The sequence below is a fragment of the Phalaenopsis equestris genome, unplaced genomic scaffold, assembly GCF_001263595.1.
Source record: "Phalaenopsis equestris unplaced genomic scaffold, ASM126359v1 Scaffold000107, whole genome shotgun sequence".
In the NCBI taxonomy this organism is placed as follows: Eukaryota; Viridiplantae; Streptophyta; class Magnoliopsida; order Asparagales; family Orchidaceae; genus Phalaenopsis; species Phalaenopsis equestris.
Genome location: NW_018164549.1, coordinates 587,857 through 604,596, shown reverse-complemented (window position 1 = coordinate 604,596; position 16,740 = coordinate 587,857). Strand labels below are relative to the sequence as shown.

General features: G+C 34.7%; 1 protein-coding gene across 4 annotated transcripts; it reads left to right on the top strand.

Moving 5' to 3' along the window:
* The first annotated feature begins 1,647 nt into the window (after nt 1-1,647).
* LOC110020857 lies at nt 1,648-16,177 on the top strand. Of its 4 annotated transcripts, none has more exons than XM_020719124.1 (6): nt 1,648-2,251; nt 2,333-2,492; nt 4,366-4,525; nt 7,770-7,964; nt 9,454-9,496; nt 15,951-16,177. In XM_020719124.1, the coding sequence occupies exons 1-5, from the start codon at nt 1,720-1,722 to the stop codon at nt 9,457-9,459; spliced, it is 1,053 nt and encodes a 350-aa protein (XP_020574783.1). In that variant the 5' UTR covers nt 1,648-1,719; the 3' UTR covers nt 9,460-9,496; nt 15,951-16,177. The 4 variants fall into 4 exon arrangements, with proteins under 4 accessions (XP_020574783.1, XP_020574784.1, XP_020574785.1 ...); XM_020719125.1 differs by lacking the exon at nt 15,951-16,177 and adding an exon at nt 10,023-10,041; XM_020719126.1 differs by lacking the exon at nt 15,951-16,177 and having other exon boundaries at nt 2,348-2,492; nt 9,454-9,613.
* The last annotated feature ends 563 nt before the right edge of the window (nt 16,178-16,740 follow it).

Here is a 16,740-nt window from a genome sequence, read left to right as displayed (position 1 = left end):
GTGGTTTTCTTTTCTTTTGTATTGTGATCATAATTTATCTTTTATCTAGTTTGTCTTTTCTCATAAATGAATCAAACAGTTGCTCCTCCCGTGAAAGAAACAAATGAACTTGTTATTGTTGCCCTTGAGCAAATTGGGTTTGCATTTTTTCACTATTATATATATATATATATATATATATATATATATATTTTTTTTTTTTTTCAAAAATTATAAAAATATTAGGTTTGGGTAAAAAAATAGATATTTATACCAGAAGTTGTGTTAAATGAAAATACGAACAAAATCAATTAATTGAAACATATCAAACAAACCTTAATGAATGTGTTAAATGAAAATACGAACAAAATCAATTAATTGAAACATATCAAACAAACCTTAATGAATGTTATCATTTTAAAAGTAGTGAAACTCACTTCCGTTTCATTATTGTCACCAAAATCTTCGTACTCTATCTTCAAAATTACGTTGTGGTGTTTTTCAAAGTAGCAGAGGAATATAACCTAAATTTTACAAGCATGAAGAACCCTAACGGAGAAAAAGATAATGAACTGCACGTTGTTATGAATAGTGTCAAATTCTGAACATTGCTTGTTTTTTGTTCGAACTATACGAGTGGTCTTCGGGCCGGGTCATACGAATTTTTTTTTTAATATTTTTTAAAGATAACAAAAATGGGATCAACCGCTTTACAGGCAGCGTGATCTTGCTGTAGACCAAACACAAAACTACGTCCGGACCCCGACACAATATTTTCTCATATAAATGTGGCATTTACATACATACAACATAATTTTATATTTTCATTAACACCCACACTTTCCTATGTACTTCCATAACACCTTAAGTCTTTAATCTAAGAAAAAAACTTTTAATCAATTTCTTAAAAAAAAAATATACATTTTTTCATATGTAGATTTATAATCTCAAAGTATTTTAAATATAAATATCAAATTTTGGGTATTAGATATGTAAATACACAAGAATTGTGTGGTATACATGTAACTTTCTCTATATATTAAAGCTTAGGAAGATTTATATTTATATCACTTAATTCTCAATGTATTTATACATCTAACCCAAACTTCAATTTTTATTTACATATCATCTTATTTATGCATGAAAAATTATATTCTATGTTTAAGTTAAAATTAAGATAATTTTATGCAATGAGAAAGCTTTTGACTGTATAAATATAAAAAATAAAATTTTAAGTGTCAGGTGTATGAGATTCATGTAGATAGATGCCCCTATAAATGTTGTGATGCAAAAGTTTATTGCAAAATTTGCAATAAAACCGCGTATTTTTCAAAATTTTATATGGTTTAATGAATTAGGAAAACATTAAGTCAGGACTTCGAACGTAGAGCTACGTTTAGATTGCAATAGTCGTTGTGTTATAGGAATGTCCCGTTGTATTATAGAAATATTTCATTAGTGTTATTTGTAGAAAATGAGGTGTTATTGAGATATTCCTCCGCGTTACTTGATTTGGGGCTTTGTTATTTCATTAACACAATATAAATTAAAATAATACGGAAAATATGTTGAATAACACAACCTCAAATCAAATAATGAGGGGAAAATTTCAATATCAACACAAACTAATAAATAACTCGTTATTTTTTTAAAATAATGCACGTAGGATATTGGTTTAACACACAGACTGTTAGAATCACACAGCCTCGTTGACCGAGTCCTAGACCGCTGCTAAGCCCCATGCACTCTACAGCCTCTCGCCGGCGGCCACTGCGTTCCCTCCCGCCCACCGAAACCCTAGACATCGGCTACGGCCTCTCGCTCGCTCCGCGTCTGAAGCTCATCCTCACTTTCTTCCGCTCCGATCCCGCAGTGAAGCCCGTCGACGAGTGGCAGCTAAAGCTCTCCCTCATCGACTTCATCCGTTCCTTTTTCTCCCTCACAGTACCCGAAGACGACCTCGTCATACGAAAGCGTCTTGATCTTCACAAGCGCAAGCGCGACGAACCCGTTGCATCGGGAACTCTCTACATCCGCGATCTTGGGTTTCTCAAACACAAAAGGCGAGGAGACGATGACGATGATACGGATAAGGTAATTGAGAAGAAGTTTTTGGATTGGAGGGCTTCTGTCTTGGATCGTTTGAGCGGGATCGAGCTGAATCTGGAGGGCGTCAAATTTCGAATGACCGTCGATGTTCCCCCTTCCGATGACTACGAGGCGATGAAGAGGTTATGGGAGGATTATTATGCTTCGCAGCTGCTTGACGGCCGTAATAAACATTACTTTTTAGCAGTTCTGATTGCTTGAAATATATAACATTTCATTAGTGGTTTTTACTCTTTTTGAAAAGGGATTTTAACTGTAGGGGGCTATTCCAAGGGAGTGGCTCGGAGGCCTGATACGATCATTGTACAAGGAGTTCCTTCAAGGTGGTTTGCAGAGCCAAGGGTGTCTTCGAAGCCTTCCATGCTGAATACGCATACCATCTTTTCCGTTCTTGGAAATATAAGGTACGCTCTTTAATCAATTGAAGAACTATATTTTTTTTTTAGGGGTTCAGGGTGTGGAAAGAGCTCAATTTATTCACTGGGAGTTTTTGGCTGAGGTGACAACACTGGAATTTTCATGATATGTGGGGTGAAGAGGTGACTGAGAAAACCTCTATCTATTATCAACAAACATTAGTCCTTAGCAAATTTTGGATAATTATTGTTATGAAATGTTGGAAGTCAAGTGACAATTTGTCGTCGGCTTGTTGTCGTGGCAGTTGACAACGGCATCAAATTTCGTTGGTTGTTGGCTAATAACATCAACTTTTATCAATGGCTATTGTCGGGTGATAGATTATGATGGGCATTTGATGATTAGCATTGTGCGGTGGATGAAAACAAGCTTCAATGTTTTTTTATGGCTAGTAACATGTCATGTTAGGTACAACACTGGAATTCCCTTTGAATTCTAAATTTCATTGCGATGAAAATCCTCATATGAATGTATAAAATATGATATGATTATGAATTTTAGGAGGGAGCAATTTTCTTTTCTCTAACAAATTTTGGATGCTCAATTTGGTGATCTAAAAAAACCTTAGTTGATTCCTTTAGACCTTTTATTGCCTTAACAAACTCAATATCGTGCAATTTTGGCCTTGTATAATTTACCTCATCGAGATCTTTGACCATTTGCATGCAAATTTCATAGGTTGTTTGTTCCTTTATTGTCCTAAAGAAGTTTTTGGAATGTTCATGATTGTTTGATTATGCCGATGAAGGAGACAAAGTTTCAAGATGATTCCTTGTGTAGATGATTTAATTTTTATGAGCTCCCATAAGAAAATATAAATTTTGTTTACAAATAATAATTTACATAATTGGGTATCATAGATATACCATTTGTAGATTGGGGTTCGGGGAGAGTAAAGAGGATACATATGCAAATATACTAAGAATAATGAGAACAAAAGGGGGAGTTTAAGCAATCATAGATTTTGGTAAAGAGGATGCATAGTTCTTGTTGTAGAAGTGATGTGCTTTAAGGGTCAGGTGGTGATGGTGAGCACAACAACCATAGTATGAGATGTGGCATGTGATTGAACATGCATGCAATGGCGGTGGTAACAATGACTTGTGGAAATGATACCTTCACCCAGATTCAGCCATGGGCTTGGGATGTCGATATAGGTGATGGCGCAAACAAAGGGGGAGGCTTGAGTTTGATCTGAAGGCGTGGTCATGGTGGGCTTAACTTGTTGGGTGTGAAATGATCGAAAGAGAAAATAAGGTCTTAATTGTAGACAACTGTTTGTGATGAATGGCTTGGACGCATGGAGGCAATGGCTTGGTTTAGATTGACCTTCTTCATGTAACATGTTAAAGGATTTTTTTTTTTTTTTTTTTGTGTGCATATTATTCACTAGAGTATTGTTCTATTTATAATAGATGAATGAGTGCATTGCTTTAAAAAACAATCAAATAAGCATACAAATATCATTAAATATAGATTACTTTTCTTTTGACTTATTATTAAATAATCTAAAAAAATTAAAACTATGAAATAGAATATTACCAAAAATAATCTTGACTAATTTGCTTATTTACTCATATCAGTGCAAAAAAAATGTATTTTGGACCGTGCATTTTTCAAAGGATCTACTCCACTGTATGTGTGTCCATATGAGGCCAAGGTTAATATGACATATAAATATGGTCTTGCATTAAAGTTACTTCAGCATGGTTTTGTTTAACGCTTGAAGAGTACGTTGTACTTAGATTTTTTATAAACAATGCATAAAATACAAAAATTGATTAAAAGATGGTTTGCTCACCAATTTGTATCATGAAAAATTTCTATCCTCCTGTGACATCCTTAAAATGCTTCAAATAGGAATCTTTATGTTGTTGGTGGTGATGACATTGGTGAGAATGCAGAAGCAACTGTTGGCGATGTTGTGCCTGGACTTCAATGCAAGGTTTGGGTTCAATTCGAGAATCATGATGAATTCAGTAATGCAATGAGGGTGCTTTGTGGACGCTCAATGCAGAAGGTGAGTTGTATAAGCGCTACTTGTCCTTATAAAATTAACCTTAGATTATGTTACCTCCTCGTTTTACTAGTTGTTAGAAGTTCTCCAGCTTGATTCTTTTGCGCATCCCCCATTAATCTCACAGATAAGAGAACTTACCAAAAAGGAATTTTTCTTTCTAAACTTCAGTTTCAATCATGCTAAAACTTATACTAAACCAGGGTTGCTTTAAATGATGATCATTATCTTATTTGTAGGCATATAAAATCAAGTTCTTGAGCATTTACATGATGGTCTTTTATTTCCTTCTATTTAGATTTTCAAGCTCACTGTCTATGTGACTTGAAAGTACTTAGTTCATTCTCATCTGGATTCTTTAGCACATTCCCCGCCTAACACACACATGAGAGCAACCACCAAAAAAGTAGATATCTCTCTACACTTCTACTTCATTAATGCTAACGACTATTTAAATAGCTTTCTCTCAATCTTTTATTCCCATTTATTTAGACTTTAATCTGCCTTTCTGTTTGAATTTTAGTTTCAGGGGAACTTAAATTTACTTCAATCCATAATCTGAAGTAAGTGTGCGTAGAAATAACTATTCGAGTTCATTCTCATCTGAAGTTTATTAGGCTTTTGTTGTTATGAGCAAGTCTTTTTTTGCTAGTGGCCTGTTATATAGCTCAACTTTGTAACATGCTATAAATAATTAAAATGGAAACATTAAAATTTTATTAGTAGCATAAGAGTTTCGTTGCAATATTTTCTTGTTGTTTTGAATTTTGTTTCCTTCACTTTTCTACAATCTTGCCACAGAAAAATGAAATTTGTTTTTCATATTGATGCCTTCTGTAATGATGCACAAGTACTAAGTGTACATATTTTTTAAAATTATGTTATATTCTTAGAAACATGTAAAAGGTTCTTTAATGCTATTGTTGTGAAATCTTGCATCGTCAAGAATCCTTATCGCCAAGTTCCAAGAACACCTGAAAGAAAAACCTTTTAGGGAACTCTCTATGTATTGAGTTAGATGATTAAGAACTTAATACTTGAATTGTCAAATAAAAGTTTGCTTCACTTTCAAGAAATTGTCGAAGGAATGGCTGTTAGTTTTAAACAACGGAACACCTCCTTAGCCGAACCCTCTCTGTCGTTCTTGCGGTCTGGAGTATAGAAACCCTTGACCGTCGAACTCTGTTGTGATCCAAGCCGTGAACTCCTCTGGTGTCCAGAAGCCTCTGCTGCCTCGTGCGAACTTCCTATCGCGGAAGGATTCCGAGCCGCGACCCTCTCGTTCTCGATCGTGAACAATACTCTTGTCACGCGAATCCTCCTGGCCGAAATGCCGCTAAGCCTTGCAGCCTGTTCGAACGCCTGCAGGCTAATTTCTCCCTGTCGCAAACTCCCTGTTGTAATTGTGGTTCAGTCTTTAGACTTACATCCACGGAGAGAATCGCTACCAAATTCACTATGACAAAAGAAGAATTACAGGCTCATTACATCGAGGAATCACCATGTCTCTCTAGATCTCTCTCTCTCTACAAGACCTCTCCCTCAATTCTAAAGCCTCTCCACTTCTTCCTCTCATTGCTGAATTTTCTTCCTCCTCTTGATCTTCTTGATCAGATTTTTCTATCTCCTTATGATAGCCTAAACTCCCCACAAGACCCCTCATCTATTTATAAGTAGATGAGGCCTTCTAAGAGGTATGAAAATTACAAGTATGCCATTAGCCTTAATTAAGAGCCATAACAGCTATAGACATTTTGTTTGTTTTTAAATGAATATTCATTAAAGCATTATTAAGATTGATTTTGTCCACAAAAATTTCTTTTAAAATTCTAACGTGTATTAAAAAGTATAACTTTTCTAAAAGAACTCCTTTTTGAACTTCTGATTCAATTTTTAATGACCCAATAACTTAGGCTGTGTAATTTTTTGTAAAATCATGACATTTGTATTTTAAGTATACGAAAGGAATCGATTCATTGGGCAATTCGAAAAGCTATAAAACAATTAGGGTAAATATCACTAAGGTAATTGAGTTATAAACTGTGTATTACATGTGTCTACAATTTTAAAAACACTCTATAGGCCCCCTAGTTAACATTTTTTTTTCATTTAGGTCTCCATCATAGTCATGTTTTTTGTTTGAACTAGGATACCCTGCAATTTAGACCATTAGGGTGTACCGTTATAGTCACTTAGAGACAAAATGCAAAATAATTTTATCTGTGATAGTGTTGGTGTAGCCCCATTGACGAACAAAATTAGATAAAGTCGTCTTAGATGGTTTGGCCACATTAAACGTTGGCCATCTGATGATTCGATTTGGAGAGTAGATGTTTTAGATTCGACTTATGTTAAGAAAGGCGGAGGTAAACCTAGGAAGACTAGGGCTTATTGTATAAAAAAATGATCTTAATTTATTAGAACTAAATGAAAATATGACACTAAATAGGACACAATGGAGAAAAAGGATTCTTGTAGTCGACCCCACATAGTGAGAGCTTTGTTGTTGTAACATCCCCTAATAGTTGTTGTAACATTGCCATCCTCGATCAAGTTTGGAATATGCCCATGAAGAGCTTGTCACATGAGAGGCCCTTTTTGCTCCACAAGTCATTCAAGAAGTCATAGTTTTATCTCAAAAATGAATTCTTTTTCTTTCTAGTTTCTATAATTATCCTTGTTTTTTTTTTCATGGGGCATTTTGATATATGCACACAATTCTTATGTATTTTTATATTTTTAACACCTAAACCTTCATATTTACATGCATATATAACTCCATTTTTTAGCATCGTATTTAAAATACCACAATTACTAACATTTTTTAAAGTGAAATACACCTTTTAATGCATATGCTTATGAGATCAAAGTGCTATATGTATCTAAATACATAAGAATTGTGTGGTATGAATGTAATTTTTTCTTGTTTTATTTGTTAGCCATGGAAGATAGTTTCTTATTTGGAGATTTACATACGTAACACTCAATTCTTATGTATTTACATATCTAAAATTTAATATTTAGATAAATGCCACTTTATCTATATGTGAAAAGGTATATTTCGCTTTTCAAAAGGTAAAATTGGTGGTATTTTCTACATGATATGTAACTTTTGACTGCTAAAAATATAAAAAAATAAATTTTGAGTGCTAGATATGTACATACATAGGAGTTAGGTGGTATGTATGTAAATGTCCGTTTTTCCATCTTTGGATATTAATCAAGAATCAACTCTGACATTATGCAGCAAGGTTCACGCCTGAATGTAGATTATGAGGTAACTTGGGATAAAGACATTTTTTTCAAAAATGTACCGCAGAAGCCCACAAGAGGCCAGGAAAGGATTCAAGCATCATCTGGGAATGTTCAAACCGAACCTTCAAACTACGAATCTAAGGCTCTTCGGTCTGGCCATGACGGTGCGCGGATGCGAAGGTTCAGGGTAAGTGTTCTGATGCACTTTTAAATCGCCTAGAAATGTTAAGTTATCTTTAATACGCAACACACAATTCTTATGTATTTACATCGCACACCTAAACTTTCACATTTACATACATAGCAATTATTTTAATTCTATACATGAAAAGATGTGTTTCACTTTTAAAAAGTGATAATAGTGCTAATTTTGATGTGATATTAAAGATTTGAATGCTACGTGAGTATATATGAAAGTTTAGGTATGAGATATGCAAATACACAAGAATTGTGTGCTCTGTGCGTAAATACCCTTATCTTTAAATGTGTCTCTCTATGTGTGTGTGCATCTATATTGTTGAATCCGAAATTGTCCGGGAGACGCAACCAAAGAATTGAGTGTTGTAAAAGACGCAGAGAGCACAGTAATGAGCAGTAGAAAATGCGTAATTTTTATTCACGAAATAAACCCCTATTTATAAATAAGGGACCAAAAAATTACATCTTTACCCCTCATTAAATAGGGATTATGGGGTATTTTAAGGAATAGATATTAATAAGACCGGGAGCTTAAAAAAGACGTTTAACTAGATGTATAACCCGAGTGACCGTTGTTTGTAGGCCGGCCGAGTAGTGTGGGCTGCCGGTCAGATGCTCGGGCAGCTGTAACTACACGTACGGTTTGTGTGACAAATTTCACTGAACCAGCTGTATGGAAATTTTAAACCCGATACCCTTTGGACGGGTCATTGGTTGTCGCTTGACATGAGGATTGGTTGGTCTCACACATACAAACATATGATGTACATACAGACACACATGCGCACAAATACACGCACCTAAATATTGAAGTTTAGGTGACATACATACATTCATACACCTAAACTTTATTTTTTTTACATTCATACCGCTTAAATACCACCATTTTAACTTTAAAAAATGTGAAATACTCCTTTTCATGCTTAAGTAATGTGGCATTTTTGTAAAGATTGAAGTTTGAGTATATATATAGATTACACATCAGAGGTAAGCTGTCTGCTCATAAAGGATTTTGTTGTGGGTGGATGGGTTGGGTGTTTGTGAGTGTGCAGTAAAATGCTTCTTGATGGGTTATGCTGCAAATACTACTGTTCAAGTAACGCTGTGTAGCTTTACTTTGAAGCTATTGCAAATCTTGAAGGATATTTCTTAACTGAAACAACTTTAGGTTAGAATATTACACTAAAATTTGGTTAGGTCCAATCTCAAATCCATTTTTTTATTGCACTCAAATAGTTTTGAGATTCATCCTGACCCAAATTTGATTAGAACATCCGAAGCTAATTTTCTTCCATGGGAAGTTTACATGCATACCACAAAATTCTTATGTATTTACATATCCAACCCCTATAGTTTGAATTTTTGCATTTGTACCACTTTAGTATTAAAAACATATGCATGATTTTTTTCTATTATTCATTTTTAAGGATATCATTCTAATTTTGGTTATTGATTTCGTCTCAATGTGCATTATGCAGGATTGAATGTGAAGACAATTGCTGCTGCAATCTGGAATTGGGAGTTGAGTATTCATTTATGAATGTTGGCATGCTTTATTCATATTCCAATTTTCAATAAAATCTTTTTTAAGTACTGCTATATTCTTGTGTATTTGAAATTTTCTTTCTGATGTTGGTTCTATGATCATGCCACCATAGAAGGTTGTGTAGATTAATCTCACGCAGCATGAATAAAAATAATCACATAAGATTAAAGTTACACTATGGATTCACAGTCCTAAAAAATATTTTGATAATGAGTAGCATTTATCGTTGTTGAATCCTTTTAAGACGTAGAGTTTTGTATTGTTCGTGAGTTCATATAATTTATGAGAGATCTTGTGAAGGAGCTAGAAGTGGGTTGGAGATTTTCAGAATGTGTTGTGTTATTGATGACAGTGAGGAAGAAGAGCATAGAGAGAGCCCTCTTCATTTTCCTCCTATTTGTATCTCTTAGAATATAATTGCCATCATAGGGCTACAAATAATAAATAAATATGGAGGCTTTTAAGACTCGATGTTGATAAAATTCTAGGCATAAACATTAGGTGGTCGATAAATAGGCCCGGACAAGGATGGAACCAATTTGATAATGTAGCTTGATGGATGCAGGCGAGCTCGGTCTGAAAAGCTTTCATGAATAACAAGTTTTGGCGAGTTCAATCGAAGAAGCTCGCATAAACACAGTCACACTCGACAAACGAGATCATCAAGCCTTCTGAAAGACAAGTCTTGTACCTGTTACTTCCAAAGGTATGACCTACATGTATGGCCGTTCTGGTCAAGGTCAACACTCCAATTGCGTGGTGAACTCGATTCACCACGCCCAAAAGACACCATATAATGTATGGGCACTTCTGTTATTTCGGAGATCTATTTCTGAATCTTGTTAGGAGGGTTTGTAAGGCAAAGTCAGTCAACGTAGCATGTTTCAGCTCTAGTTCTATTTATAATTTTTCCCCTCTTTTTTGTACACAACATTTAGGCGCATAAACGAGCTAAGTTTGAGTCGAATCAAATGTTGCTCCGCTTGGCACATTTAAAAAGTGAGCTCAAAATTTCTTGTTTGTGTTAGGCTTATTAATTTGAATATGATTTATTTTTGAATATAAAAGTGACCTGAAAGTTATGTATACACAAATACATGCATACAATCCATATAAAAGCCCTTGCCCCCTTTTATATTATCATATCATTTGTTGTATTAAATTGACAATTAAAAGAATCCCTCCGAGGAGAAAATATTACGTCCTGGCACTGTATGTTCGGACGAGAGTATGAATTGTATCACACCACCGTGCATATTGGCATGGTGCAACAAACTGTGTTCAATTAGAATCTAATGAACTCACCAACAAAACAACTGAAATTATGAATAACAGAACATGCAACAAAAGCAGATACTAAGAGTAATAAACACCTAAAGATTATGGTATTCTTTTTCCCAATTCCTAGTTTTGGAGCATACCGCATAGCAATTAAATATATATATATATATATATATATATTTAGCATCTGAATTTTTATATTTAGATCTATGACACATTGGTGTCTTAAAAATATATATATTTAAGTTGAAAAAAAAAATAATGACAACATTTTTTATGTGATAAATAAAAACTTAGGGTCCGTTTGGCGCAGCTTATCCCTGCGTTTGACGTTTTCAGAATGTCGGGGTAGCGTTTGGATAATGCGTTGGGGCCGACGGTGAAAGAACGCGCGTAAGAGTTTATGTTAATATTCGTTCTTTCGTCCGCCGCTATCATTACCATGCGTTGAGTGTTTACTCAGATTGTTATTCGGCTGCCCTTTGATCCAGTCTCACCGTCGTTGCCCTAGATTTGCGATCAGACTTCTCTGATCTCGGCTTTGCTCCTTGATCCCGTGTCACTGCGTTACCCTGGCTCTGCAATCGGACTCCTCGATCCTGTGCACCGCTCTGCTCTCCCATTTCCCGTCTGGTATTAGGTTGGTGGATTGAAAGTTGTTTGAAATTTTAGCAGGTATCTCCTCTTCCCTGTAGAGAAATGCTATTACTGGGATGCGTTGGGCAATGCTATTGCTGGCATAACTTTTTGATCATTTGTGTTACAGGGATTTCTTCGTGCAATTTCTTCATACTTAATTGTTTACGAAATTTTTGATCATACGTATTACTATGATCATTCGTCTGAAATTTCGCAAGCTCCCTGTGATCGTTGCCTGTGCTGTCATATGAAAGATTTGTTTGGTATAATGGGTTTTTAAGAAAAAATTTCAGATTTTAGGTATGTGAATATATAGGAATTGGCTTATATGCATGCAAACACAAAGCTTTATATTTTTAAGGGGTGATGGAATTATGATGCTGCTGGTGGAAAATATTTTATTGGCATTAATGAAGCATGAATGTCAAGCATAGTTATGTCCAAAGTAAAAATGAATTGGGGGCAGAACTTCTACTAGTTGAAAATATTTTACAAGAGAAGACTTTTTTGTTTTAGGAGATGAATGGTGGGTTACTTGGAAGGAAATGAATGCCATTTTATTTCCCTGAGGTAGATGGGTTAAATTCTTTAACTCCTCCCATGCAACATATATAGTGCAATAATGTTTGCCTTTGCATATGTAAATATATAAGATTTGGAATGGAGATTATGACTTTATTTCTTCATCAGCTATATATCTATTGTCTTTTCCAATGCCCTAACTTCATTGGCTTATCATGTAGTTATTGTGATATAAAATAAAAGTACACACCTATGGGATGTAGCAGTGATTGTAATGAGGGTTGACATCCTTTCTATGGGATGTAGTAGTTATTGCCATCCTCATTTTGTCAGTTCTATAACACATTTGCCAGAATGCGATGAAATTTGGCAATATTAGTTTGGCATTGTTGCATAAAATAGCTCAAGTTTTTGAAATTTGGGAATTTTTTTTTTCCTGATTTGAGAAATATGCACAAGTTTTTTAAAAACAGCTTTAAAAGAGATGTTGGGGTTTATTTTTGCTAGTTATGTTCTTTTATCATTTTAAGGTTGAAAAACATCTATAAAAGAGCTCATATATGAAGTACATAAATTTCATTTCCCTTGTGGCTATGAAGAACAAAAGGGGTTTTTTCATTTTCCTTGGTGTAAGCTTGTGTTTTTTTCAATCCTCTCGAAGAGATGTTGGGGTTTATTTGCTTCAATCATCTGAAAGACAAATTTTTTAAGTTATGTTTTTTATTAATAGTTATAAAGCACAGTTTGATTTCTGAACAAAATTCAGTTTGCGATTTAGCTAAACAAAGATGTTGTAGTTTATTTGCTTGCTGGGTTGCATTCGATATTTTGCAGTTGTAATTGCTGCAGTTTGAGTACCAGATGAAGCTGTTTTCGGTTCTTGTTTTTTTGTGAAAAGATGGAAGAATTTGTGCTATGTATAGAGCTTGTTTAGTTGAAAGTATGTTGTAGTGAACTTCAATTAAGGTTCATAGCTATGTAATCTTACAGGTTTGCTTAATAAAACTTTCGTGGATTGTCTTCTATGGATGTATGTCATTGGACGAACCACATAAATCTCTCGTTTATATATATATATATATAAATTGCAATGTTGTGGAAATGATGTTGTCTGTCAGTGTTTATTTATAATTTATTCTTTTTTGAAATTGCAAAGGATTATTTTATAAGTTGTGGAATTAATCTAGATGAAGTTGGGTTTTTTTTCTACACATTTAGAGAGTACTTATTTTCCTTTGTTCACTATAGTTTCAACATGTCTAAGGCGACTGAAGGGGGTCCGTCTATAATGTGAGATAAAGAAGTAACAAATATTTTTTGAGATATATGTATCAAAGAAATTGAACTAGGGAACATACCAATCACGTATTTTAATAAGGACGGTTAACAAAATATTGTTAAGAGGTTCAAAGAATTGACTGGAAGGGATTACGACAGACTTAAATTCAAAAACACATGAGACCAATTAAAGAAGGAATGAAAAATATGAAAGGAACTGAAACGTGGATCTACCGAATTGGGTTGGGATCCCGTTAAGCAAACAATCGATGCTCCAGATGAATGGTGGGCTGAAAGATTGGAGGTAATAAATACAAACTTATTTTGTTAATTCCATTATTTTTTGGTTAATTCCTAAACCCCTCTAATTCCATTCAATGTTGCAGGTCATGCCAACAACAAAAAATTATAGTCAGTACGGAATTGAGTCAGAGTTCGAGGAAAAACTAGACATAATGTTTAAGGGGGTTGTCGCGACTGTAAAACATGCATTCAACCCAAGTGAGTTGGGATTTGCAGGAATACCAGATGACTTACCACCTTAACAGGTTATAACTGATGAAGAAGGGCCTAATATTAACCAAAAGAAGATGGAAGAGTCCAGTTCCATGTCCAAAAGGCCCAGACTTGGCAGGAGGAAAAAAGAGAAGGATAGTTTCATGAAAAACTCATTTGATCAACTAATTGTTGCTTTTTCAGCTCCGCCTCCCCCAAATAACACCATTTGAGACTGCGTTGTCATTTTAGATATTATTCCAGAAGTAGCTGCTGATATGCGCTTTCAGGCAAAATGTATTAAAAAACTTGAGGACCATACTCGTAGGCAAATGTTTATGAGACTAAGACCTGAGCTGTGCATTGAATATTCACGCGTTTTAGTAGAAGAATGAGTCTGTTTTGTATTAAGTTGTCACTAGATGTATTTCATTTTATGTATTTCATTTCCTAATACTTTGTAGTCCTGAACAATTTATGTAATTCATTTTCTGATGCTTTGTACTCTTTAATGTTTTTACCGTTTCATTTTGCTGTCATCAAATTTCCATAAATTATTTCATTATAATGCATTTCTAATTTCAGGATGGATCCACATCCAACACGTCATAAAAGAATAACATGGGCTGCAACTATAGCGATATTATTGTTGGAATACTACCGCTCCAGCACTAGACGGATGCCACACATGATGTCCTCATATGTTGGGAACAAATGAGTGGGTGAGATGCTTGTTGGACATCCGATAAGGTTCATCAACATTTTTCGAATGATTGCGCCCATTTTTATGGATCTTTAACACGGCTTATGTCGTAACTAGCTTTCAAGGTTCTTCTAGAACGACCACGAGAGAGGTGTTGGCTATAACATTATACATTTTCTCACAAAATGAATCAGTTAGAAGAGCTATAGAGCGATTTCAACATTCCTCAGAGACAATTAGTCGATACTTCTCCAAAGGTATACAAGCACTTGTGAGCTAAGCAACACAAAACATTAAACCAACGGATCCATCGTTCGCAACTATTCCCGAACAAATTGCAAATGATCTTCGTTACATGTCGTATTTCAAAGTAAGTTTTATTAGTTTGTTAATTTAACTTCATAACTTCTTAATTGCTAACTATGAATAACAGAACTGCATTGGAGCAATCGATGATACGCATGTGGATGCTCGACTACCAAGCTATGAAAAGATCGTGTACATTAGTCAGAGTTGTACAACTACCCAAATGTCATGACAGTGTGTGACTTCAACATGTGACTTCAACATGTGTTCAACATGTGTTTCACATTTGTAATGACAGGATGGGAAGGAAGTGCACATGACAGTCGTGTTTTTTCCTATGCAACTAGAAATAGAACACAGTGTTTCTCTCACCCATCTCCAAGTTTGTTCATCTCACTTAAACCTATAAATTACATTTATTATTTTTAATTAATATTATCTTTCATAACAGGGAAATATTATTTGGTTGATGCTGGATATCCGATGCTAAGGGGCTACCTAAAGCCCTATCCAGGCTCCAGATACCATATTCCTAATTTTGAGTGAGCAAGTGGCACGATTCGTGACAGAAAAGAAATATTTAACAAACGACACTCCTCTTTACCCGAGGTTATTGAAAAAACATTTGGGGTGTGGAAGAAGAAATGAGTTGTCCTACGTTCACGTCATATCCATTTCCCAAACAGGTGCATATTGTGGTGGCCACTATGACACTTCACAACTTCATCTGACGACATCCCTCTCAATCAGATACGGACTTCACTTTGACTGATGATGATCAACTTATTGACTCTCCAGAACCTTCAGGATCTTTCGTTGGTCAAACATTACCCGAGGATAAGATCGATTCGATTGAATTTGAAACTCAAGACGGTGTGGGTGTAGCCGAGATGGCTGGTTTGAGGGAGTCTATCGCAGATGCTATATCTGAATGTTGATTCAACCACACATATTTATTTATTATATGTACTTTTGAGATGTAATTCAATGTAGTATGGATTTGTATTTTAAGGTTTTATTAAGAATTTTTTGTCTTTCATTTGGGGTGTAATTCGTTGTAGTATGAATTTGCATTTTGTTTTGTTTAGTTTTTATTTTATCTTGTTTTGTTTAGTTTTTGTATGGATTTTCCTTTATTTCCATATATAAGGCTTAATTTAATTTTATGATCTGACAAATTATATCTTTTGATTGTTTTATCTCAGTAAAAGTATGAGTTCTAAGAATCCAGGGACCTCCCGAGTTGTGTTGTGTTATTACGGACTACCAGCTCCCTCTCACGTCACGCCAGCTACATAGCAGTGGGAGACAGTTCTACGGTTGTCAGAGAGGTGTTCAACAAGATGTGATTTTTTCCGTTGGGCCGACATTCCGACATACTCCCATGCCGACAGTGATAGTGTTACAATGGTTTCCCAAGAAGATAGTGCCGTTGAGGACAAACGACGTCAAAGTTTTAAATTGAACGTTTTAATTATTTTACTTGTAATTTTAATTGTATTTCTTTTTATTTTATTTATTTTGATACTCACGAAGTGGTGAACAATGCATTTTATTTTTTTGTAACTGAATTGCAATAGTTTAAGACATATGGTTTATCTATTATTTTCTATAAACAGTTTTATCATAACTGCTTAACCAAATATGGGCAGAATGGTCATTTATTCAACAACAGCTCCCAGTAAGTTGTTCTCAATAAGCTGTCTCAAACAGCAAGACAGTTTATTATGATAATATACAGATTATCAGATTATCAGAATAATCTGTTTATCAGCAGATTATAAATAATCAACAGCTGCCCCAAACAGACCCTTAGTGTTGTGTGTTTGAACATGAAAATATAGAAGTCACAAAAATAAATGCATAAGAATTGTGTAGCATGTATCTATACGGCCCTATGAAAAACTTATGTTTTTTGATTGTGTCCTGTTGAATTTTCATTCAATTCTAACAAATTAAGATTATTTTTTATGCACCAAGCCTGAGCTTTTTTTT

Bases quoted from the DNA above. Each gene is read 5' to 3' on its own strand.
- LOC110020857 (XM_020719124.1), top strand. From the start codon at position 1,720: ATGCACTCTACAGCCTCTCGCCGGCGGCCACTGCGTTCCCTCCCGCCC. The intron at 2,252-2,332 runs GTAATAAACATT...CTTTTTGAAAAG, and splicing joins TTCGCAGCTGCTTGACGGCC to GGATTTTAACTGTAGGGGGC. The intron at 4,526-7,769 runs GTGAGTTGTATA...GACATTATGCAG, and splicing joins GTGGACGCTCAATGCAGAAG to CAAGGTTCACGCCTGAATGT.